The 25579-nt window shown below is 46.4% G+C and overlaps 1 protein-coding gene across 5 annotated transcripts in view; it reads right to left on the bottom strand.

Annotated features, from left to right (window-relative positions):
• HSH2D (hematopoietic SH2 domain containing) overlaps positions 1 to 25579 on the bottom strand; it is a 317087-nt gene that overhangs the window by 16259 nt on the left and 275249 nt on the right. For all 5 annotated transcript variants that reach the window (XM_077271834.1, XM_077271828.1, XM_077271843.1 and 2 more), the window contains 3 exons: positions 11965 to 12054; positions 11190 to 11355; positions 7709 to 7975 (listed from right to left, as the gene is read on the bottom strand). In XM_077271834.1, coding sequence (XP_077127949.1) covers positions 7709 to 7975; positions 11190 to 11355; positions 11965 to 12054 — 523 coding nt within the window. The remainder of the gene's footprint in view (positions 1 to 7708; positions 7976 to 11189; positions 11356 to 11964; positions 12055 to 25579) is intronic.

Raw genomic sequence — 25579 nt, 5'->3', positions numbered from 1 at the left:
GGTAGCTATTTTAGTTTAGCTCCTTGCACACGCAGAACTTAACACTTATAAAATGTGTCCACTGATACCGTAAAACCGTCCCGGAGGTGGCACTTTCCTTCGTAATGTGACGCAGCACAGCCGTCATTCCTACCCCCTTGGTGCCGTGCGCCACCTCCTCAGCGTTGTTTGATTCTGTCACGGAGCCTGCGCTGTTATGTTATCCCTTGGCCAGGCACACTTAGCGCTGCCCGTCTTCTGACATCATTTGTTGTCAGGCTGGCTGCGCCTGTGCGGCCGCGCTGCCCGAGATCCCGCCTCGCAGTGTCTTCTGATTTCATCACACTGCGGGCCTGTGATCCATGGCCATGAGCAGTGCATATCTTCACCTCAGGCTCTCACTCATCTCCCTACGCCTTCTTCAGACTGTGCGCCGTCAGCTGATCCCTAATAGCATGCCACGGCCGGGACGTCGCACAGTCTGAAGAAGCCGGAGGGAGGGGAGTGAGAGGCGAGGATATGCACTGCGCATGCCCATGGATCCCAGGCCCGCAGAGGGATTACATTAGACGACACTGCGAGGCGGGATCTCGGGCAGCGCGGCCGCACAGGCGCAGCCAGCCTGACAACAAATGATGTCAGAAGACGGGCAGCACTAAGTGCGCCTGGCCAAGGGATAACATAACAGCGCAGGCTCCGGGACAGAATCAAACAACGCTGAGGAGGCGGCGCACGGCACCAAGGGGGTAGGAATGACGGCTGTGCTGCGTCACATTATGAAGGAAAGTCCCACCTCCGGGACGGTTTTACGGTGTGAGGGGACACATTTCATAAGTGTCTAGTTCAGCGTTTGCAAAAAGCATAATTAAAAGAGCCACCTTTTCCTTTTGCAGCATTAGTGCTGTACAAGATGGCTCTTTCAGCAACAAATGCCTGGGGGGGGTAAAGGTTCCCTTTCAACTTGCTCCAGTGCAGGCTTCGGCCTACACTCTGCTCCTCCTGCTGTCCCTGGGCTCTAACACCGGCAGTTGGTGCCCGGAAGTGCTGGCTGCACAGAGAAAAACACCCGCCAATGTGTCAGTGGGATTCAGCAACGCCAGCTGTTCCCCCGCTGTGTAGCCGGCAACGTGTCCTGCAAACGCCACGCAGACACAACAGACCTAAAACTGCCTCCAGTGCAGGCTTCGGCCTACACTCTGCTCCCTCTCCTCCTGCTGTCCCAGGGCTCTAACACCGCCAGTTGGTGCCCGGAAGTGCTGGCTGCACAGAGAAAAACACCAGCCAATGTGTCAGTGGGGTTCAGCAACGCCAGCTGTTCCCCTGCTGTGTAGCCGGCAACGTGTCCTGCAAAGGCCACGCAGACACAACAACTGAAATTGAAGGGAATCTGTCCCCCCCAGGCGTTTGTATGTATAACAGCCACCTTGTACAGAGGTAATGCTGCATTTGTACAAGGTGGCTCATTCAGTTATTCTCCTTGCACACGTCGAACTCAACACGTCAAAAATGTGTCCCCTGAGACCATTAAACCGTCCCTGAGGTGTGACTTTCCTTTGTAATGAAACGCAGCAACCCCCTTGGTAGCGCTGCCCGTCTTCTGACATCATTGGTTGGCTGGCTGCGCCTCTGCGGCCGCCCTGCCCGACACAACGTCCCTCGGTGTCTTATTTATTTTGACTGCGAGGGTGTGATTTATGGGCATGAGCAGTGCATATGTTCGCCTGTCACTCATCTCCTTCCGCCTTCTTCAGACTGTGCGGCTTCATGGTCGTGGCATGCGATAAGGGATCAGCTGACGCCGCACAGTCTGAAGCAGGTGTAAGGACATGAGTGAGAGGCGAACATATTTACTGCGCAAGGCCATGAATCCCAGCCCCGCAGTGTGAATTAATGAAAAGACACTGCGGGGCTGGGATTCATGGGCATCGCGAACTGCACCGGCCGACATGAAATGATGTCAGAAGATGGGCAGCGCTAACAGCGCAGGGCCAAGGGATAACACAACAGCGCAGACTCCTGTACAGCAAAATGCGACGCTCAGGAGGCCGCGACAAGCACCAAGGTGGTTTTTTTGACAGCTGTGCTGCGTCTCATTAAGAAGGGAACTGACGCCTACAAGACAGTTTTGACTGTATAAGGGGCAAAATTTTATACGTGTTTCATTCATCGTGTGCAAGGAACAAAATTAAAAGAGCAACCTTTGACTTGTGCAGCATTACTGCTGCACAAGGTGGCTCTTCTAGTTTGTAACACCTGAGGGGGGATTAAAGGTTACCTTTAAAATTGGTTCAATTAGGCTTCGGCCTACACTCTGCTCCTCCTGCTGTCCCTGGCCTCTAACACCGCCAGTTGGTGCCCGGAAGTGCTGGCTGCACAGAGAAAAACACCCGTCAATGTGTCAGTGGGGTTCAACAACGCCAGCTGTTCCCTCGCTGTGTAGCCGGCAACGTGTCCTGCAAACGCCACGCAGACACAAAGCTGACGCCAGTGCAGGCTTCGGGCCTACACTCTGCTCCTCTGCTCCTCCTGCTGACCCTGGGCTCTAACACCGCCAGTTGGTGCCCGGAAGTGCTAGCTGCACATATAAAAACACCCGCCAATGTGTCAGAGGGGTTCAGCAACGCCAGCTGTTCCCCTGCTGTGTAGCCGGCATCATGTCCTGCAAACGCCACGCAGACACAAAGCTGCCTCCAGTGCAGGCTTCGGCCTACACTCTGCTCCCCCTGCTGACCCTTTGCTGCAACACCGCTAGTTGGGGCTCTAGGAAGACAATCTTGAATATGTCCCCATCCTGGTTCCAGTACCGTCAGCTGGTTCTGGGTAGAGCCTTTGGCTTAGGTGCCTCCTTCTGGGTATCCGTGTTCCACCAACGTCAGGTGGTCCTTGGTAGTGCTTTCAGGCATGGGTACCTCCTGCTTAGTAACCGGGTTCCAGTAACGTCAGCTGGTCCTCGGTAGTTCCATTGGCTCTTGGACCTTCGGCTACCCATCCGGGTTCCAGTACCGTCAGCTGGTTCTCGGCAGTGTCTTTTGCTCTTGTACCTTCTGCTCCCCATCCTGGTTCCAGTACCGTCAGCTGGTTCCGGGCAGAGCCTTTGGCTTAGGTGCCTCCTTCTGGGTATCCGAGTTCCACCAACGTCAGGTGGTCCTTGGTAGTGCTTTCTGGCACGGGTACCTCCTGCTTAGTTACCGGGTTCCAGTAACGTCAGCTGGTCCTCGGTAGTTCCATTGGCTCTTGGACCTTTGGGTAGCCATCCGAGTTCCAGTTCCATCAGCTGGTTCTCGGCATTTTCTCAGCCTTCTTGTACCTTCTGCTACATTTCCAAGTTCAAGACCCTAAAGACGACGACCGGAAGACCACCCCTAAGATGACGACGACACCAGAGACGACAACCACTGAGATGACGACGACCCTGGAGACGATGACCCTGAAGACCACCCCGATGACGACGACGACCCCGGAGACGACGACCCTGGAGACGACGACATGGAAGACCGAGAAGCAGAAGAACAAGAGGCTGCAGAACAAAGAGCAGAAGAACATTAAGCATAACACTAAATGTCAGAGCAAAAGATATTATCTAAATTATAAGCAGAAGAAGACTAAGCAGTGTATGGGGGTGAGTCCGTTCCTCCTCGTGGTGCCCCTGGATAAAGCCTCAAACTGAACGCGGACAAATGTAACTCTTTTGTGACAGGCAGAACGGAAGGTGTTATCTTCAAACTTTTATAGATAACAACTACAGGAATGCCTGTCACAAATAATAATATGATGAAGAAGTAGAATATGAAGAAGAATAATAGTTGAATAAAAAGAATATGAAGAATGTAACAAAAAAAAAAAATAGGTAGAAGATGAAGAAGAAGATGAATAAGGTGAAGAAGAAGTTGATGTCAAAGATGCTGATGATGATGAAGAAGAAAGTGTGGGAGAAGTAAAAAAAAAGGTGAAGGGCGTGGAAGTTGTGAAACATCAATATCTGACAAAATAAAAAAAATCTTAACATAGTCAATATCTTTGTAACTCCGAACATCTTAAAAAAAAAAAAAAATTCCTGCTATTCTATTTGATTGGGCTAAACCTCTATGCCTTTAATGTCTCCGCCACCTCCCCCAATACATCCTACTTTATTCTTAGTTGTCTTCCTTCATGTAGAATGAACCTACAAGGAAAGAAAGGGTTTATTTTATTTCCGATATTTTCGTCCCATTGACTTGCATTGGTATCGGGTATCGGTATCGGCGAGATCCGATATTTTGCCGGTATCGGCCGATACTTTCCGATACCGATACTTTCCGATATCGGAAGGTATCGCTCAACACTAGTGCTCAGAGATTTAGTTTTCTTCGCCGAAGCTGGATGATTTACAGCTACTAGCCTGCATGATTACATGTGGGGATTCCCTAGCAACCAGGCAACCCCCACATTTACTTAACCTGGCTAGTAGCTGTAAATCATTCAGCTGAGGCGATGAAAACAATCTCCGAGCACTAAAAAATACTCGGAGGACACACAAGCGTGCTCGGGAAATCTTGAGTAACGAGTATATTGGCTCATCACTAGTTATAGCTCCTGTACAAAAGATGTGTGTCAGACATTTGGACATCAAAACTGTTTTTTTATGTGGTGATATTGAACAAGATTTGTACATGACTCAACCTGAGGGTTACACCAAAGAGGGGGAAGAGATTCTCATTTGCAAACTACAGACATCTCTCTATGGTCTTAAGCAATTGGCAAGAACATGGAACAAGGTCTTATTGGAAGGATTTAAAAGAGGTCAAGCAGATTCGTGTTTGTACACAAAATGCAGACAGACAGAAAGTGGATGAACAGTGGTGACTAAAAGATTTGCATTTTTTTTTTAAATGTGATTACTTCGGTCTGGTTTTTGTGATGCCATTTTCCTGATGATGAATTGAAGGTGCATGAAGTTGTCATCATGCAAGACCTTAATTATAACCAAAATGCTTTTGAATGTAGGTATGGTCATTTAATCACAGAAAACTGACTGCCAAGAGTTTTGAATATACTATTTATTGATCACAACATAGAGCGGAATTCATTGTTTACAATACTATAACTTAATATTTTTTATCATAGCCTCTTGCTTTAATTACTGCAGCACACAAATGGGGCATTAAAGCCTCTAGGGTATTCAAAACATTCTGGGGAATCTTGCTCCATTTCATTTGCAAATCTGTAAACAATTCATCTTTATTTCTGTGGATACAGGCCCCAACTCGTCACCTTAACTCATCCCAAAGGTGCTATATAGGATTTCAATGAGGTGATTGGCATGCCCATCGCAACAGGTGAACATTTTTCTTTGCTAAGCAATTTTTGACTAAATTGGATGTGTACTTAGGATCCTTGTCCTGCTGGAATTTCCAGCCCCTGCCTACTTTTGTTTTACCATATGGCAGCATTACATTCTCCAGTATCTCCATGTATATGGTATCATTCATATTTCCATCAATTCTATGCACAAGGCCAATGGCAGATGCAGAAAATCAGCCTCAAACCATGACATTGCTACCACCATATTTCACTGTAGGTGTTTGGTACCTTACATCATTACGTGTTCCAATTGGTCAGTATATATAGTGCTTGTCATCACTACCAAACAGATTTAACTTGGAATCACCTGACCACAACACCTTAGACCAATCTGTCTCTTTCCATTGGCTGTGTTCTTTGGCAAACTCAGGTCGGACTTTCCGGTTGTTACAGAGATGAAAGGCTTCTTGACTGTAACCCGTGCATTCAACCCTACTGCTCTTAGCCATCGCACCACAGTTTGGCGACTCACTTTGACCCCAGATTCTTTATTCAGTTTATGCAAAATCTGTACAGAACTTTTAGGGACATCAGATACTGACCTTTTCTTAATAATGTGATCAAATTTGGAGGAAGTTTTCCGTCCATGATTGCCCACTTCTAGGTTTTTTGCCTAGCGGCTTCAGATAAACGTATGATTTTTGGAGGTGCGGTTCATGCTCTTTTTTCTTTTGGTGCAAAGCATGTTCTTGTCTCTTTGGACCAGCTCTTGCTAGACTTCACTCTCAGAATAATAAGCTTTTGAAATCAGGTAATAAATTTGTCTTTGTCTTTGCCATGTTTTAACCAAAAAACACACACAAAAAATAGGCAAAATTCAACTACCCATGACAAAATATGCTAAACATTTGGCCCAGCAAATGTTGAAAACTAAAACATAAAGGGATAAAACAATGTCAAACACAACTTTCATCCTTATTGCTGATAACCATTTGCTTCGGATTTACTAAAATCACCAGGAAAATGGCATCACAACAACCAGACAGAAGTAATCACACTTTAAAAAGATCCAAAACATTTGGTTGCTACTGTATGTTCTTGTATAATGTGAGCGATATGATTATAATTCATCAAGAGGAAACTGAGTTTGCAATGTTGACTAGAATTCTGAATCAGCATTTTGAAACTAAAGACCTTGAAAATGTGACATATTATCTAGGAATCTGGGCCCAAAGAGAAGATGATGGAATGTTTCTTCAAAATCAAAGTGCAAAAACTAAATTCTGAGAGTTTAGAATGTCAGAAGCCAAAAGTATATAAACCCCAAATGGAACCATTCTACTTAAAGCTAGAAAGAGAAGATGATCTGTTATCTAACAATGAGAAATACAGACAGGCAGTGGGGGCACTTCTATACGTAGCATCTATGACTCAACCTGATATCGCAGTGACAATTGCAATTCTCTGCAGATATGTGAAAGAACCGCACCCATAAGACTGGTATGCCATTAAGAGAGTTCTTCAATATTTGAAAGAGACTCGCGAAATAAATTCAAGGATATGTGTAAGACGAGATCTAAAACTCACAGGATATGTAGATGCAGACTGGGCTGGTTACTTTAGTGATCATAAATCGACAAGCAGCTATTTGTTCAAGCTTGGAGAAAGTTCAATTTATTGATCCAGCAGAAAACAGATGTCTGTAGCCCTGTCATCTACGGAAGCAGAGTGTGTCTGCAGCCCACGCAAGTCAACAGGTCATTTGGCTAAACCAATTGTTAGGTGATCTTGGTAAGCCATCAACTCAACCAATGGTGATTTATGAAGACAACCAAGGATGCATTAAGCTTGCATGCAGGGAGATCAATGCGAGAACCAAACACATAGATGTTAAACATCATTACCTGCGTGATTTGTTAGAACGTGGCATAATTGAGTTTGTTTATTGAAAGAATAACCAGATGATAGCTGATGTCATGACAAAGCCATTTCCAAGAACCAAATGTGAAGAATTCAAAAACACTCTCAGAATAACAGGATAAGTAGTCGTTGAGTGGGGGCTGTTGGAGTATAATATATATATATATATATATATATATATATATATATATATATATATATATATATATATATATATATATATAGTATGATCTACTATTTACTACTGTTCAATAGTGCATGAGTCTCCATCAATAGGGTTATATTGCCAATAATACACTGCTAAAACAAAACAGGAATTTCTGTTCACTCACTGAGTGTGTATCTGGAACACATTTTACTTTCACTTTGCAAGATGACAGACAAGATGCTAAAAACCTAAGCTATAAGAAATACCTGTTGTAAGCTGTGTTAACTTTGTTCCTGAATAAACATATATTTACTGTTGAATGGCTGGACAGCACAGAAATTAATCCACTTCCAACAAACATGCTAAAATACAATTACGTACTGTAGTGCTTGGCATCTGTAGTTCTGCAGGCAGTATTGGGTAGAGTCTGTTTACTGTGGTTGGATTGCATGGTGGTGTCATTACTTGAGAGGTGGAGGAATTGGAAGCCTGCAATCTCCTGGGTGGCACAGGTGGAATGTGTGTTTCCACAGGCAATGGATGAGGTGTGGTGATGCCTGTAGAAGAATTCCCTGGACTGTGAAATGTTTTTAGCAATGACAGGCTGTTTTCAAATAATTCTTCATAATCAGCACCGGATGATGCTTTCTGCAACAGAACAGAAAATTAAAATTTGCATCAAGTTGATGTGATCACTATACTGCTATGCTGATCTTTCGTTATTTTTAAAGTACATTAACTAGAAAATGACATCTATCTCCATCAAAATAATATTCCAAGTGCAAAATATAAAGTATCATTATTCTTTTTTTGTGATTTGGAGTGACATGACTATTGCACATCAGGTGTGAGTGTATGGAGCGGACTAAGGAGCTGAAGCAGCTCCGTACACATCCGATGCTGACTGTGAATACAGTTGACACCAATTTGTAACTATAGAAATCAGCATGGGATTTCAACCCCTTAGATGCCATGGTCAAAAGTGATGGATCATCTAAGACTCCCAATACCGTCTCGGAAACTTTTCTTATGTAGTTCTGGAATGCGCTACTCTTGATAATCATCTTGATTCACAAAATCCATAGTTTTAAGCATGCCTTGAAAAGACATATTTTTAGGCAGACCTGTGCTATTCACTAATGCTACTTTTTTGTGTTTCACTCTTTCTAAACTTTTCTCACAAACTGGTCCATTCTATCATAAGTAGCCCCCCTACTCCATGCACTTCTGTGTATATAAAGTGCACATACTCCAAATTAATATAAATTGTCGCAAAATTTGGAGGAACTGTATCAATAAAAATGATTATTTAAGTGGTTAGAGAGAGGTGGGTCCCCTGACACCCCAACACCCACATGCCTCCCCTCTGACTATACGAAGCATGATTTTGGCGTGCCATGGTTTGTCAGGACAGCCAAAGTCTAATGAAGGCCACCATTTCTGCCATCTTTGGCTCCTATGAGTCCTCGGAGAGGCTGCTGGTTACAGGACCCCCAATTTATCAATAGGTAACACAAATCGTGTATAAAACTGCCTAAAATAGAAATACAGTGGGTACGGAAAGTATTCAAACCCCTTTAAATTTTTCACTCCCATTGCAGCCATTTAGTGAATTCAAAAAAAGTTCAATTTTTTCTCATTAATGTACTCTCTGCACCCCATATTGACTAAAAAAAACAGAAATATAGAATTCTTGCAAATTTAATAAAAAAGAAAAACTGAAATATCACATGGTCATAAGTATTCAAACTCTTTGCTCAGACACTCATATTTAAGTCACATGCTGTCCATTTCCTTGTGATCCTCCTTGAGATGGTTCTACTCCTTTATTGGAGTCCAGCTTTGTTTATTTAAACTGATAGGACTTGATTTGGAAAGGCACACACCTGTCTATATAAGACCTCACAGCTCACAGTGCATATCAGACCAAATGAGAATCATGAGGTCATAGGAACTGGCCAAGAAGCTCAGACACAGAATTGTGGCAAGGCACAGATCTGGCCAAGGTTACAACATAATTTCTGCAGTACTCAAGGTTCCTAAGAGCACAGTGGCCTCCATATTCCTTAAATGGAAGAAGTTTGAGACTACCAGAAGTCTTCCTAGACCTGGCCGTCCAGCCAAACAGAGCAAGAAAAGCCTTGGTGAGACAGGTAAAGAAGAACCCTAAGATCACTGTGGCTGAGCTCCAGAGATGCAGTAGGGAGATGGGAGAAAGTTCCACAAATTCAACTATCACTGCAGCCCTCCACCAGTCGTGCCTTTATGGCAAAGTGGCCCAACGGAAGCCTCTCCTCAGTGCAAGACATATGAAAGCCCGCATAGAGTTTGCTAAAAAACACAAGAAGGACTCACAGACTATAAGAAATAAGATTCTCTGGTCTGATGAGATGAAGACAGTCCTTTTTTATCATAATTCTAAGCGATTTGTGTGGAGAAAACCAGGCACTGCTCATCACCTGCCTAATACAATCCCAACAGTAAAACATAGTGGTGGCAGCATCATGCTATGGTGGTGTTTTTCAGCTGTAGGGACAGGACAACTGGTTGCCGTTGAAGGAAACATGAATGCAGGCAAGTACAGAGATATCCTGAATGAAAACCTCTTCCAGAGTGCTCTGGACATCAGCATTGGCCGAAGGTTCACCTTCCAACAAGCAATGACCCTAAGCACACAGCTAAAATAACAAAGGATTGGCTTCAGAACAACTCTGTGACCAGTCTTGACTGGCCCAGCCAGAGCCGGGACCTAAGCCCAATTGAGCATCTCTGGAGAGACCTGAAAATGGTTGTCCACCAACGTTCACAATCCAACCTGATGGAACTGGAGAGGATCTGCAAGGAAGAATGGCAGAGGATCCCCAAATCCAGGTGTGAAAAACTTCTTGCATCATTCCCAAGAAGACTCATGGCTGAGCAAAGGGTCTGAATACTTATGACCATGTGATATTTCAGTTTTTCTTTGTTAATAAATTTGCAAAAATGACTACATTTCTGTTTTTTTTCAGTCAAGATGGGGTGCAGAGTGTACATTAATGAGAAAAAAATGAACTTTTTTGAATTTACCAAACGGCTGCAATGAAAAAAAAAAAATTCAAAATTTAAAGGGGTATTAATACGCTTCGTACCCACTGTATCCTTTTAATGAACATTAGTTAACAGCATTGATTGCTTAGCTAATGTAGTCATATTTTTATAAACTTTTGTGGAAACCATTCAAACTAAAACATGAAAATCATTTAATGGATTCCATTATATTTTATGGAAACCTGTCATTTTAGGGAACCTGTCACCCCCAAAATCGAAGATGAGCTAAGCCCACCAGCATCAGGGGCTTATCTACAGCATTCTGGAATGCTGTAGATAAGCCCCTGATGTATCCTGAAAGATGAGAAAAAGAGGTTAGATTATACTCACCTGGGTGGGCGGTCCTGCTGCGGTCCGGTCCGATGGGCGTCGCGGTCCGCTCCGGGGCCTCCCATCTTCTTATGATGACGTCCTCTTCTTGTATTCATGCTGCAGCTCTGGTGCAGGCGTAGTTTGTCTGCCCTGCCAGGGTAAGGTCAGAGAGGCCCGGCGCCTGCGCACTGCGGTACTTTGCTCTGCCCTCAGACAAAGTACGCCTGCGCTGAAGCCGCAGCGTGAAGAAGAGGACGTCATCCTATGAAGATAGGAGGCCCCGGACCGCGATGCCCATCGGACCGGACCGCCCACTCAGGTGAGTATAATCTAACCTCTTTTTCTCATCTTTCAGGATACATCGGGGCTTATCTACAGCATTCCAGAATGCTGTAGATAAGCCCCTGATGCTGGTGGGCTTAGCTGGTGGAATCTACTTAAATGTCAAAATGCTGTCACATACCTGTCCACATGGTTGCGTTAACACTTCATTGTAAGGATAGAGAGGATGCTGTATATGAAAGTTTACTAGGTCCTCTAGTGTATTGTGCACTCTTGCATCTCCAGAAAGAATACATTGTTGATCTTTGAAAACATCAATCATGAAATGTCTGTAGCGGTCCATGGTCCTATAAAAAGGTAATATAATTTATCAGGAGATCTTCTTAATGCACCTTCTCTTATTTTTTTATTTTTAGAGAAAAGCCTTTAATCTCTTCATCACATGCGTCGCACATGTACAGCGCATGTCGGATCTCCCCCTTTGATGTCAGCTCCGGCGATGAGCCCACATTTTTTCAAGCACGTGTCAGCTGATGAAATCAGCTGACATGTGCCCCTAACAACCGCGGTGGAATCGCGATCCACCCACAGCTGTTAACACCCGTCAATATTTGACAGCGACATTTAACATGTACGTGCCGAAAGTGTGTCACAAACCCCGTAACATGATCGCAGGTTGGCATGATAACATGGGGTCTGCAGGAGACCCCTGTGGTTATCATAACCGGATAGCTATAAGTGCCTCCCATGTTTTTTTGGTCACTACAACATTGAATTAAAATGCAATATCGGGCGATCAAAAGATCATATCTGCACCAAAATGGTCAGCTCAGCAGGCAAAAAAAAAAGCCCTCATCCAGCCATAGATGGCTCTGGGAATAAGAGGAGAAAAAAACAAACGCGAAAATGGCGTGGCGTGAAGGGATTAAGGCTTTTATAGTTAACCATCACCTTACCTGTAAGATAAGCTGTACCCAATTCTACTTTCACCAACTCTGATAAGAAAACATCCCATGGTCTTGTCTTTCAGTAAATCTTCTGCTTCCCTATAGTTGAAATAAAGACATTTTTTTCATCAAATAAACCAAAAACTTTGCACATACAGGTGCATCTCACGAAATTAGAATATCGTCAAAAAGTTAATTTATTTCAGTTCTTCAATACAAAAAGTGAAACTTCATACATTATATAGAGTCATTACAGAGTGATCAATTTCAAGTGTTTATTTCTGTTAACCCCTTCCCGACATCTGACGTTATAGTACGTCAGATGTTGGGTCCCCTGCTTTGATGTGCGCTCCGGCGGTGAGCGCACATCAAAGTCGCGACATGTCAGCTGTTTTTTACAGCTGACATGTGCGCGCAATAGCGGCGGGTGAAATCGCGATCACCCGCCGCTAATTAACTAGTTAAATGCCGCTGTCAAATGCAGACAGCGGCATTTAACTACCGCATCCGGCCGTGCGGCCGGATATGAGCGCATCGCTGACCCCCGTCACATGATCGGGGGTCGGCGATGCTTGTACATTGTAACCATAGAGGTCCTGGAGACCTCTATGGTTACTGATCGCCGGTGGCTGTGAGCGCCACCCTGTGGTCGGCGCTCACAGCACACCGGCATTTCTGCTGTGTAGCAGCGATCTTATGATCGCTGCTGCATAGCAGAGCCGATCGCGTTGTGCCTTCTTCTAGCCTCCCATGGAGGCTATAGAAGCATGGCAAAAGTAAAAAAAAAAAGTAAAAAAAAAAATGTGAAAAAAATAAAAAAAATATAAAAGTTTAAATCACCCCCCTTTCGCCCCAATCAAAATAAATCAATAAAAAAAAACCCAACCTACACATATTTGGTATCGCCGCGTTCAGAATCGCCCGATCTATCAATAAAAAAAAGCATTAACCTGATCGCTAAACGGCGTAATGAGAAAAAAAATCGAAACGCCAGATTTACGTTTTTTTGGTCGCCACGACATTGCATTAAAATGCAATAACGGGCGATGAAAAGAACGTATCTGCACCAAAATGCTATCATTAAAAATGCCAGCTCGGCACGCAAAAAATAAGCCCTCACCTGACCCCAGATCACGAAAAATGGAGACGCTACGAGTATCGGAAAATGGCGCAATTTTGTTTTGTTTTGTGCAAAGTTTGGAATTTTTTTTCACCACTTAGGTGAAAAATAACCTAGTCATGTTAGGTGTCTATGAACTCGTACTGACCTGGAGAATCATAATGGCAGGTCAGTTTTAGCATTTAGTGAACCTAGCAAAATAGGCAAGCAAAAAACAAGTGTGGGATTGCACTTTTTTTGCAATTTCACTGCACTTGGAATTTTTTTCCCGTTTTCTAGTACACGACATGGTAAAACCAATGATGTCGTTCAAAAGTACAACTCGTCCCGCAAAAAATAAGCCCTCACATGGCAAAATTTACGGAAAAATAAAAAAGTTATGGCTCTGGGAAGGAGGGGAGCGAAAAACGAAAACGGAAAAACGGAAAAAGCTCCGGGGGTGAAGGGGTTAATGTTGATGATTATGGCTTACAGCCAATGAAAACTCAAAAGTCATTATCTCAGTAACTTAGAATACTTTATAACACCAGCTTGAAAATTGATTTTAAAATTCAAAATGTTGGCCTACTGAAATGTATGTTCAGTCAATGCACCCAATACTCTGACTCTGGCCTCACAGCACTGCCTCACTACTGAGCATGTACATAAAGTGCAGCACAGATTAATCGAACAGAACAGACATTTATAGGACATTTCATAACTTTTCTAAATTATTATGTAAACATTTACAGCACATCCTGCATTGTACTACTGTACTCAATGTATTAGATATTTACAGTTCGTCCATTTTATACTGACTGACTCCAATTCCACCAAAATGGACACCGACTTTGACTCGTTGACTGCAACTCCACAGCCCTGGTTGTGAGTATGCACTCTTTTATTGGTTGCACTCTCTGGCTACCCACTTCTAAATTTACCATTTGACTGGAGAACCCCTTTACTTCCCTTTTGATGATCTTGACTTACATCCTGTATTATAGCCAAAAGCTGCATTCACTATTCTTCACAGCTGAACTCTTCCAGCATTCTTTGCTGGTTACTTATCTTGAATATAGGTTGCCAACCACAAGTCTTTTATGTGTCCTACAGTAATGATATGCCAATTGTGAGGAGGAAGTCATCACGGCAATCAATCACTGGCCTCATGTTGTTGTTTCATATGTGCAGGCAGTGCCGTATTTGGCCTTCATGCTGCCCTAGGCACTTTTCGTGGTTGCGCCCCTTACTGACTTCACACACTGAGTCTGTGCACGACATCTATTTAAGGCAGATGCAATCTGTAAAATGCTTTAAAAATCGCTTAACAAACACTAAAAGAATGAACGCCTGCACTTGCTGTACACAGGTTCAGTCTTTTGAGCGTTTTTTTGTTAACACCTTCAGCTTTTCAAAGTCATCTATAGGAATATGTCCCCCAATCCCTATTCTAAAGTGTCAGCCACCCCCAAATCGTCAGCCTGCATAGCACCAGTCTCCAGGGGCTGGCTGGCAAATTTTAGCCTTGGAGGCAAGCACAGCAGTGGCCCATGAGTAGCGGCCCATCGTTAAAAAGGTTGTCCGATCTTAAGCTTCAAGTCTAAAGTCACTATACAGTATGTGAATCCTCACATCATGTGCACTGTGCGCTGTGAGGATTCTCTGGTGCTGGTGGTGGGATCTGGCAGTTATGTGATGCAGGGACAGAACCACCACCAGTACTGTAGATGAATGCAGGGTCAGAACCACCATCAGTAGATGAATGCAGCGATACAACCACCATCAGTAGATGAATGCAGGGTCAGAACCACCATCAGTAGATGAATGCAGCGATACAACCACCATCAGTAGATGAATGCAGGGTCAGAACCACCATCAGTAGATGAATGCAGGATCAGAACCACCATCAGTAGATGAATGCAGCGATACAACCACCATCAGTAGATGAATGCAGGGTCAGAACCACCATCAGTAGATGAATGCAGGGTCAGAACCACCATCAGTAGATGAATGCAGGGTCAGAACCACCATCACTAGATGAATGCAGGGTCAGAACCACCATCACTAGATGAATGCAGGATCAGAACCACCATCAGTAGATGAATGCAGGATCAGAACCACCATCAGTAGATGAATGCAGGGTCAGAACCACCATCAGTAGATGAATGCAGGATCAGAACCACCATCAGTAGATGAATGCAGCACCACGCTTATTATGGTGGTCAATTTCAGTGTTAGATCAGCCCCATGATACACTTGTATGACATGAACATGTACCTCCCAGTATGTCCTTAACTATGGTAAGGAGATACTGGGAGTTGTTGTTACCTTCATCATCAGACTGTGGACCATACAGGAACCTCACCTACTTATGAGATGTACTAAGCCCATTGGGGCTAAACTTTTTGGGTGTTGGCCAGTGATCCGGAGCCCCTGACCTCACAGGGCATGATTTTGTAGTTTTGTGTGTTTTTTAAATGTTTTTAATATTTTTGTGTGGTTTACATATAGTCTAATAAATTTTTATATATTTTTTATGGTGATCCCTGCATGAATGCATGACGGTCACATGTCTGCTCCGTCTAAAGTGCTGCCAGCTTTTGAACGTAGGTGATTCCTCATGTGTTGATTGAACCATGCGGAATCACTGAGTCCAACATATTGTACGGGTGACATTTATCTTGCGGAGACGGAGCGTCTCCACAAAATAAATAGACATGCTGCGGTCCGTAAAAGACGAGCCGCACATGTGTCTCCGCAGGAAAGCCGAAGGCGTCATTGCATGCATAGTGGAGATGGGATTTCATGAACCAACTGTGATGCTCTGCTCTGTGCCGGATATCATGCATTCAAATGTATTCGCATCTCAAAGAGGCGAATACATGTGGATGCATCATGCAAGATCAGGAAGGAGTCTGCCAGCCAGGCAGCAAATTAAGTTATGGCATCCGCAATCAAAAGTACAGTGCCGATCCTCGGGCGGCCCTGAACAGCTGCCTGGGGACCGACCCAGGGGGAAAAAGCATCCCTGCCACCCGGCCCAGCCTGCCACTGCCAGCCTCCCCTGTTCTCCAGTATATAGCAGCTCCAGCCTCCCCTGTTCCCCAGTATATAGCAGCTCCAGCCTCCCCTGTTCCCCAGTATATAGCCGCTCCAGCCTCCCCTGTTCCCCAGTATATAGCCGCTCCAGCCTCCCCTGTTCCCCAGTATATAGCAGCTCCAGCCTCCCCTGTTCCCCAGTATATAGCTGCTCCAGACTCCCTCCTGTCACCAGTATATAGCTGCTCCAGACTCCCCCGTCACCAGTATATAGCTGCTCCAGACTCCCTCCTGTCACCAGTATATAGCTGCTCCAGACTCCCCCCTGTCACCAGTATATAGCTGCTCCAGACTCCCCCGTCACCAGTATATAGCTGCTCCAGACTCCCCCCTGTCACCAGTATATAGCTGCTCCAGACTCCCCCATCACCAGTATATAGCTGCTCCAGACTCCCCCGTCACCAGTATATAGCTGCTCCAGACTCCCCCGTCACCAGTATACAGCTGCTCCAGACTCCCCCCTGTCACCAGTGTATAGCTGCTCCAGACTCCCCCGTCACCAGTATATAGCTGCTCCAGACTCCCCCCTGTCACCAGTATATAGCTGCTCCAGACTCCCCCCTGTCACCAGTGTATAGCTGCTCCAGACTCCCCCGTCACCAGTATATAGCTGCTCCAGACTCCCCCATCACCAGTATATAGCTGCTCCAGACTCCCCCCTGTCACCAGTATATAGCTGCTCCAGACTCCCCCCTGTCGCCAGTATATAGCTGCTCCAGACTCCCCCGTCGCCAGTATATAGCTGCTCCAGACTCCCCCTGTCACCAATATATAGCTGCTCCAGACTCCCCCGTCACCAGTGTATAGCTGCTCCAGACTCCCCCATCACCAGTATATAGCTGCTCCAGACTCCCCCCTGTCACCAGTATATAGCTGCTCCAGACTCCCCCGTCACCAGTATATAGCTGCTCCAGACTCCCTCCTGTCACCAGTATATAGCTGCTCCAGACTCCCCCCTGTCACCAGTATATAGCTGCTCCAGACTCCCCCGTCACCAGTATATAGCTGCTCCAGACTCCCCCCTGTCACCAGTATATAGCTGCTCCAGACTCCCCCATCACCAGTATATAGCTGCTCCAGACTCCCCCGTCACCAGTATATAGCTGCTCCAGACTCCCCCGTCACCAGTATATAGCTGCTCCAGACTCCCCCCTGTCACCAGTGTATAGCTGCTCCAGACTCCCCCGTCACCAGTATATAGCTGCTCCAGACTCCCCCCTGTCACCAGTATATAGCTGCTCCAGACTCCCCCCTGTCACCAGTGTATAGCTGCTCCAGACTCCCCCGTCACCAGTATATAGCTGCTCCAGACTCCCCCATCACCAGTATATAGCTGCTCCAGACTCCCCCCTGTCACCAGTATATAGCTGCTCCAGACTCCCCCCTGTCGCCAGTATATAGCTGCTCCAGACTCCCCCGTCGCCAGTATATAGCTGCTCCAGACTCCCCCTGTCACCAATATATAGCTGCTCCAGACTCCCCCCTGTCACCAGTGTATAGCTGCTCCAGACTCCCCCGTCACCAGTATATAGCTGCTCCAGACTCCCCCCTGTCACCAGTATATAGCTGCTCCAGACTCCCCCGTCACCAGTATATAGCTGCTCCAGACTCCCCCCTGTCACCAGTATATAGCTGCTCCAGACTCCCCCGTCACCAGTGTATAGCTGCTCCAGACTCCCCCGTCACCAGTATATAGCTGCTCCAGACTCCCCCGTCACCAGTATATAGCTGCTCCAGTCTCCCCCGCCACCAGTATATAGCTGCTCCAGACTCCCCCGTCACCAGTGTATAGCTGCTCCAGACTCCCCCGTCACCAGTATATAGCTGCTCCAGACTCCCCCCGTCGCCAGTATATAGCTGCTCCAGACTCCCCCCTGTCGCCAGTATATAGCTGCTCCAGACTCCCCCCTGTCACCAGTATATAGCTGCTCCAGACTCCCCCGTCACCAGTGTATAGCTGCTCCAGACTCCCCCCTGTCACCAGTGTATAGCTGCTCCAGACTCCCCCGTCACCAGTATATAGCTGCTCCAGACTCCCCCGTCACCAGTATATAGCTGCTCCAGACTCCCCCGTCACCAGTGTATAGCTGCTCCAGACTCCCCCGTCACCAGTATATAGCTGCTCCAGACTCCCCCGTCACCAGTATATAGCTGCTCCAGACTCCCCCGTCACCAGTATATAGCTGCTCCAGACTCCTCCGTCAACAGTATATAGCTGCTCCAGACTCCCCCGTCACCAGTATATAGCTGCTCCAGTCTCCCCCGCCACCAGTATATAGCTGCTCCAGACTCCCCCGTCACCAGTATATAGCTGCTCCAGACTCCCCCGTCACCAGTATATAGCTGCTCCAGACTCCCCCCTGTCACCAGTATATAGCTGCTCCAGACTCCCCCGTCACCAGTGTATAGCTGCTCCAGACTCCCCCGTCACCAGTATATAGCTGCTCCAGACTCCCCCGTCACCAGTATATAGCTGCTCCAGTCTCCCCCGCCACCAGTATATAGCTGCTCCAGACTCCCCCGTCACCAGTGTATAGCTGCTCCAGACTCCCCCCTGTCACCAGTATATAGCTGCTCCAGACTCCCCCCTGTCACCAGTATATAGCTGCTCCAGACTCCCCCGTCACCAGTGTATAGCTGCTCCAGACTCCCCCCTGTCACCAGTGTATAGCTGCTCCAGACTCCCCCGTCACCAGTATATAGCTGCTCCAGACTCCCCCCTGTCGCCAGTATATAGCTGCTCCAGACTCCCCCCTGTCACCAGTATATAGCTGCTCCAGACTCCCCCGTCACCAGTGTATAGCTGCTCCAGACTCCCCCCTGTCACCAGTGTATAGCTGCTCCAGACTCCCCCGTCACCAGTATATAGCTGCTCCAGACTCCCCCGTCACCAGTATATAGCTGCTCCAGACTCCCCCGTCACCAGTGTATAGCTGCTCCAGACTCCCCCGTCACCAGTATATAGCTGCTCCAGACTCCCCCGTCACCAGTATATAGCTGCTCCAGACTCCCCCGTCACCAGTATATAGCTGCTCCAGACTCCTCCGTCAACAGTATATAGCTGCTCCAGACTCCCCCGTCACCAGTATATAGCTGCTCCAGTCTCCCCCGCCACCAGTATATAGCTGCTCCAGACTCCCCCGTCACCAGTATATAGCTGCTCCAGACTCCCCCGTCACCAGTATATAGCTGCTCCAGACTCCCCCCTGTCACCAGTATATAGCTGCTCCAGACTCCCCCGTCACCAGTGTATAGCTGCTCCAGACTCCCCCGTCACCAGTATATAGCTGCTCCAGACTCCCCCGTCACCAGTATATAGCTGCTCCAGTCTCCCCCGCCACCAGTATATAGCTGCTCCAGACTCCCCCGTCACCAGTGTATAGCTGCTCCAGACTCCCCCGTCACCAGTATATAGCTGCTCCAGACTCCCCCCGTCGCCAGTATATAGCTGCTCCAGACTCCCCCCTGTCGCCAGTATATAGCTGCTCCAGACTCCCCCCTGTCACCAGTATATAGCTGCTCCAGACTCCCCCGTCACCAGTGTATAGCTGCTCCAGACTCCCCCCTGTCACCAGTGTATAGCTGCTCCAGACTCCCCCGTCACCAGTATATAGCTGCTCCAGACTCCCCCGTCACCAGTATATAGCTGCTCCAGACTCCCCCGTCACCAGTGTATAGCTGCTCCAGACTCCCCCGTCACCAGTATATAGCTGCTCCAGACTCCCCCGTCACCAGTATATAGCTGCTCCAGACTCCCCCGTCACCAGTATATAGCTGCTCCAGACTCCTCCGTCAACAGTATATAGCTGCTCCAGACTCCCCCGTCACCAGTATATAGCTGCTCCAGTCTCCCCCGCCACCAGTATATAGCTGCTCCAGACTCCCCCGTCACCAGTATATAGCTGCTCCAGACTCCCCCGTCACCAGTATATAGCTGCTCCAGACTCCCCCGTCACCAGTATATAGCTGCTCCAGACTCCCCCGTCACCAGTGTATAGCTGCTCCAGACTCCCCCGTCACCAGTATATAGCTGCTCCAGACTCCCCCGTCACCAGTATATAGCTGCTCCAGACTCCCCCGTCACCAGTATATAGCTGCTCCAGACTCCTCCGTCAACAGTATATAGCTGCTCCAGACTCCCCTCTGTCACCAAACTCCCCCCACCCCCATCTTCAGCTCTATGAGCAGTGAAGTTTATCAATGCAGTTTGGCACTTTTGAACTGAAGACCCAACTTTGGGCTGTTAGTAATGTGATCCTTCCCTATTTAGCATTGGTGATGCAGCAGATAAATAGAAGCAACGTAGTAACTTTGGTTACTATACCTTTAAGAAGCTTCAAGTTTGTGCACACAATGCCATGGATAGCTGTAATCTGATAAGGGGGGAGCGATGAAGCAGCACGGAGCCAGGAAGGATGATAAGGTGAAAGCACCGCTTGTACAGAGCCAGGGACGCTCTCGCAGGTAGCGTCCCTGGAAACCAGGGAAATCCAAGATGGACGGCGGGCTACTGGAATGAGTGTGACCTCACAAGGTACGGAGGCCTGGAAATACCAAAAATTCAACCTATTTTATGGGTTGTCTGACGAAGGGAGGGAGGGAAGGAGGTTAAAAAAAAAAAAAGTTCTTCTCTGTCTTGGTGCCGCCCCCTGCAGCCTCCCGCCCCTAGGCACGTGCCCTCCAGTGCCTAGTGGCAAATACGGCCCTGTGTGCAGGTATAAACACTGAGATCAGTGAATGGCTACATTGGACCGCTGGGTATGGTTGGCACATCATCACTGCAGAGCAAGTCAACAATATCTGCGGACCACCGAAGTAGAGGCAAGGAATCTTGTAAAATAATTTCTTAATATTTTACATTTCTCACTTTTAGATATTTTTTTCCAAATCCTAGACGAACGCATTAAGTGTTATGAACTAACTCCAAGTTTCTATCCCACATTACGTGAAGGATAAAGGCTTTGAACATGTGCTTGTTCTCTTACGTTTCTACAGGGATTTTTAAGGTTCATACTAATTGCATGTTATTACCATGAAGGATATTTCTTTTGAGTTTCAGTAAAATTATATCCTTTCGGTATAAGGCATGTAGCTATAGGACATAAGCAGACATGCCCAATTTATTATAAAGATACCCGTGAGCACTGAGACCATTTATGATTTGGTTTTTGCAAAGAAAGTGTATCTGCATTGTGAAGTTCTGAGGTTGTAATAATCACCTAGGCAGGTTAACGATGCAACTATTTTTTATTCCATACATCCATGGCTATACAACAAATCCAGGTAAATAACCAAAATACATTGCCCACAGTCCACAAGATCCCTTCCCCAGGGCCAATACTCTCACTGCCCCCGTATCAGGCGATACTCACTGTCTCCCAACTTTTGGTTGGCCCACAGATTTCGTATCTCCTGCCTTTATAGTCTGTAGGCAAAGTCAAAGTCCATGCTTCTCCAGATGACAAATAATACAACCGAAATCTATGTATCCAGGACCAACAATCCTTAAGAAAGTTTGTGAAATCCAGACGTCAGATCCCTCAACCATAGCAGGGAGATCCTGCCCAGCCGGTAACTGATCTCCAAAACTCCATAGACCATCGATCCATGGCTCCAGGATCACAGCCAAGAAAATCCTCTCCCCTCAATGTCACTCCAACACAACAACATTTCCTCATCAGTCGTCAATACCCCCAAATTCGCCCCCGGGAATTGAGCCCAGCCCTTGGGAAACAATCCCCTCCCAAAGCTAACTGTGCATTGGTGGGGGTGTCTCACTTAGGCTGAGCCCCAACACCTGGGATTGCATGTGAGTCCCCCTGTAGTGATGGCTCCCCTGGGTCTACTATCCCCATCCACACAATGGACCTAGTTGCTAGCAGCATAAAGGCTTGAGACCTTGAGACACAGAAGAGAATGATAAAAGGGCTGCTGTTCATTTGCCTTTATCAATCTCCTGTCTTACCTTAGGGTACTGTCTCACAGTGGCACTTTTGTCGCTACTATGGCACGATTCGTGACGTTCTAGCGATATAGTTACGATCTCGCAGTGTCTGACACGCAGCAGCGATCAGGGACCCTACTGAGAATCGTACGTCGTAGCAGATCGTTTGGAACTTTCTTTCGTCGCTGGATCTCCCGCTGTCATCGTTGGATCGGTGTGTGTGACACCGATCCAACGATGCGTTCGCTTGTAAACAGGGTAAACATCGGGTTACTAAGCGCAGGGCCGCGCTTAGTAACCCGATGTTTACCCTGGTTACCATCGTAAAAATAAAAAAAAAAAAACAGTACATACTCACATTCCAGTGTCCGTCAGGTCCCTTGCAGTCTGCTTCCCGCTCTAACTGACTGCCGGCCGGAAAGTAAGAGCAGAGCACAGCGGTGACGTCACCGCTGTGCTGTGCTTTCACTTTACGGCGGCACTCAGTAAGAGCGGGAAGCAGTCTGCAAGGGACCTGACGGACACCGGAATGAGAGTATGTACTGTTTGTTTTTTTTTACTTTTACGATGGTAACCAGGGTAAACATCGGGTTACTAAGCGCAGCCCTGCGCTTAGTAACCCGATGTTTACCCTGGTTACCCAGGGCCTTCGGCATCGTTGGTCGCTGGAGAGCGGTCTGTGTAACAGCTCTCCAGCGACCACACAACGACTTTCCAACGATCACGGCCAGGTCGTATCGCTGGTCGTGATCGTTGGAAAGTTGCAGAGTGTGACAGTACCCTAAGTTATACATAAGATCCAACGTGCACGCCTTCCTCTGCTTTCAGTCACTGAATGGAAACATTGGTTCCTGAGGATGAACTGATGAGCAAGCAAATCACTAATAAAACACAGCAAGCAAATATCGAAGCAAATGGTGCTCCGTGCTGGAAAGTCTGCATCCCGTAGAGCTGGCCAGTTCCTCACATGCATCAACTCAAGAGCAATTTTGTCACAAGGAAAACTTTAATATCAGAAGAAAGTGTTACATTTACTGGGTAAGATATTAATAAAATATGTCATGATACTGATACATGATTTCCATAACACATTATTTCATTGTACGATATGCAAGCTAACCCAATCTTTCTAAAGCCTTTATTGCAAACTGTTTCTTTCCAGCACAAGTTTCTGACCAATATATAATAGGGAAGTCTGAATCATTGCAGCGATCCTGTAATTATGGCAGGGAATTATGACACGGGCTGCACCGATACATGTTCCACAAGCACAGAGTATTCGGGTAAGTCATGTGCCTTGGCACGTATGACATAATCAATAGTTCTTAGCTGAGTCATTCCCACAATGCATGGGGACAAACAATGGACGCATGTTAGTTGATTGACTAATATAGAAATATAAAATTAGTAATGAAAAAATCACTTATTTATGTTTCTCAATTTCAACCCTAAGGGTTCAGCTTATTAAAGGGCTTGCCCCCGACTAAACTCTTGCTGACCTACCGGCAAGACAGTTCATCAGTATAACATGGATGGGTGTCGGAGACTCAGCATCAGGCCTCGTCCAAACACAATTATCGTTGGAGCTCAGCATATAGCTACCTACAAATACCAGGGCAAAGTCTGCAACGGAATGAAAGAGGACTGCACCAGGTCCTTTAGGACAAAGCTTCTAAAAGTAACTTTAACAGATTTCTTCATTCTTGGCATTGTCATGGTTTGTAGAGTTTCTGTATTTTGAAGACTTTCCTATTTGGACTTCATCTGACTGGTATGGGATCCATTTCTTTAATACAATTATCAAATATGGATGGTTTTAGGAACTTTTTATTTTAAATAAAGCATGTTGTTTTTTTACACTTTATCACACCATTAGTCATGCAGCTGTCTCACGGATCCTTTTCCATTACTGTCACTGGGGCTTTACATGAAGCCTGCCCTTTTACCAGAGTGCCAAATGTATTAGGCTGGAGTCACACATGGCGTAAGACAATACGCCACGTATTATACGTCCGTACTACGGCCGTAATACGGAGAAATGTTCCCAAAATAGTGATCCGTAGTCAGGGTGTGTCAGCGTATTTTGCGCATGGCATCCTCCGTATGTAATCCGTATGCCATCCGTACTGCGAGATTTTCGCGCAGGCTTGCAAAACCGACATCTAATGGATTTATGTGCTCAAATGTTAGGGAAAACATATATACAGTATATATATATATATATATGTCATTGAGACACATATATATATATTCTGTATTTAGATTTCATTCAGCGCGATATCTTTGAACAGCCGCTAATTCAATTGCCGGCTTTTCATTTCTCCTGCACAAACCCGACAGGATATGAGACATGGTTTACATACAGTAAACCATCTCATATCCCCATTTTTTTTGCATATTCCACACTACTAATGTTAGTAGTGTGTATGTGCAAAATTTCAGCGCTGTAGCTGCTGAAATAAAGGGTTAAATGGCGGAAAAAATTGGCGTGGGCTCCCGCGCAATTTTCTCCGCCAGAATGGTAAAGCCAGTGACTGAGGGCAGATATTAATAGCCAGGAGAGGGTCCATGGTTATTGGCCCCCCCGTGGCTAAAAACATCTGCCCCCAGCCACCCCAGAAAAGGCACATCTGGAAGATGCGCCTATTCTGGCACTTGGCCACTCTCTTCCCACTCCCTGTAGCGGTGGGATATGGGGTAATGAAGGGTTAATGCCACCTTGCTATTGGAAGGTGACATTAAGCCAGATTAATAATGGAGAGGCGTCAATTATGACACCTATCCATTATTAATCCAATTGTTGGAAAGGGTTAAAACACACACACACACACATGATTTAAAAGTATTTTAATGAAATAAACACAGCGGTTGTTGTAATAATTTATTGCTCTCTCATTCCATTTTCAGACCCTCGCTTGGCAAAATAATAAACACACAATATACATACCTTCTGATGTCCGATCACGTCCCACGAAGTAATCCATCTGAAGGGGTTAACTAATATTACAGGCAGAGCTGCGATAAACCACTCGCTCTTGCCTGTAATCCCCGGGTGCTGAAAGGAAAGCAGTGATCTATACTTACATTCAGTCGCGGTGATGCGCCCCTGCTGGATGTTCTCATGAACTGCAGCCTGGGAACTTTTTCCCACGCTCCAGGTCATATGAGGACATCCACCAGGGGGCGCATCACCGCGACTGAAGGAAATGTAGGTCAATGACCTATAGTTACCTTCAGTCGCGGTGATGCGCCCCCTGGTGGATGTCCTCATATGACCTGGAGCGTGGGAAAAAGTTCCCAGGCTGCAGTTCATGAGAACATCCAGCAGGGGCGCATCACCGCGACTGAATGTAAGTATAGATCACTGCTTTCCTTTCAGCACCCGGGGATTACAGGCACGAGCGAGTGGTTTATCGCAGCTCTGCCTGTAATATTAGTTAACCCCTTCAGATGGATTACTTCGTGGGACGTGATCGGACATC

Source organism: Ranitomeya variabilis, chromosome 1, assembly GCF_051348905.1.
Source record: "Ranitomeya variabilis isolate aRanVar5 chromosome 1, aRanVar5.hap1, whole genome shotgun sequence".
In the NCBI taxonomy this organism is placed as follows: domain Eukaryota; kingdom Metazoa; phylum Chordata; class Amphibia; order Anura; family Dendrobatidae; genus Ranitomeya; species Ranitomeya variabilis.
Note: the sequence above shows the minus strand (reverse complement) of the source record. Positions and strands in the feature narration are given on the sequence as shown.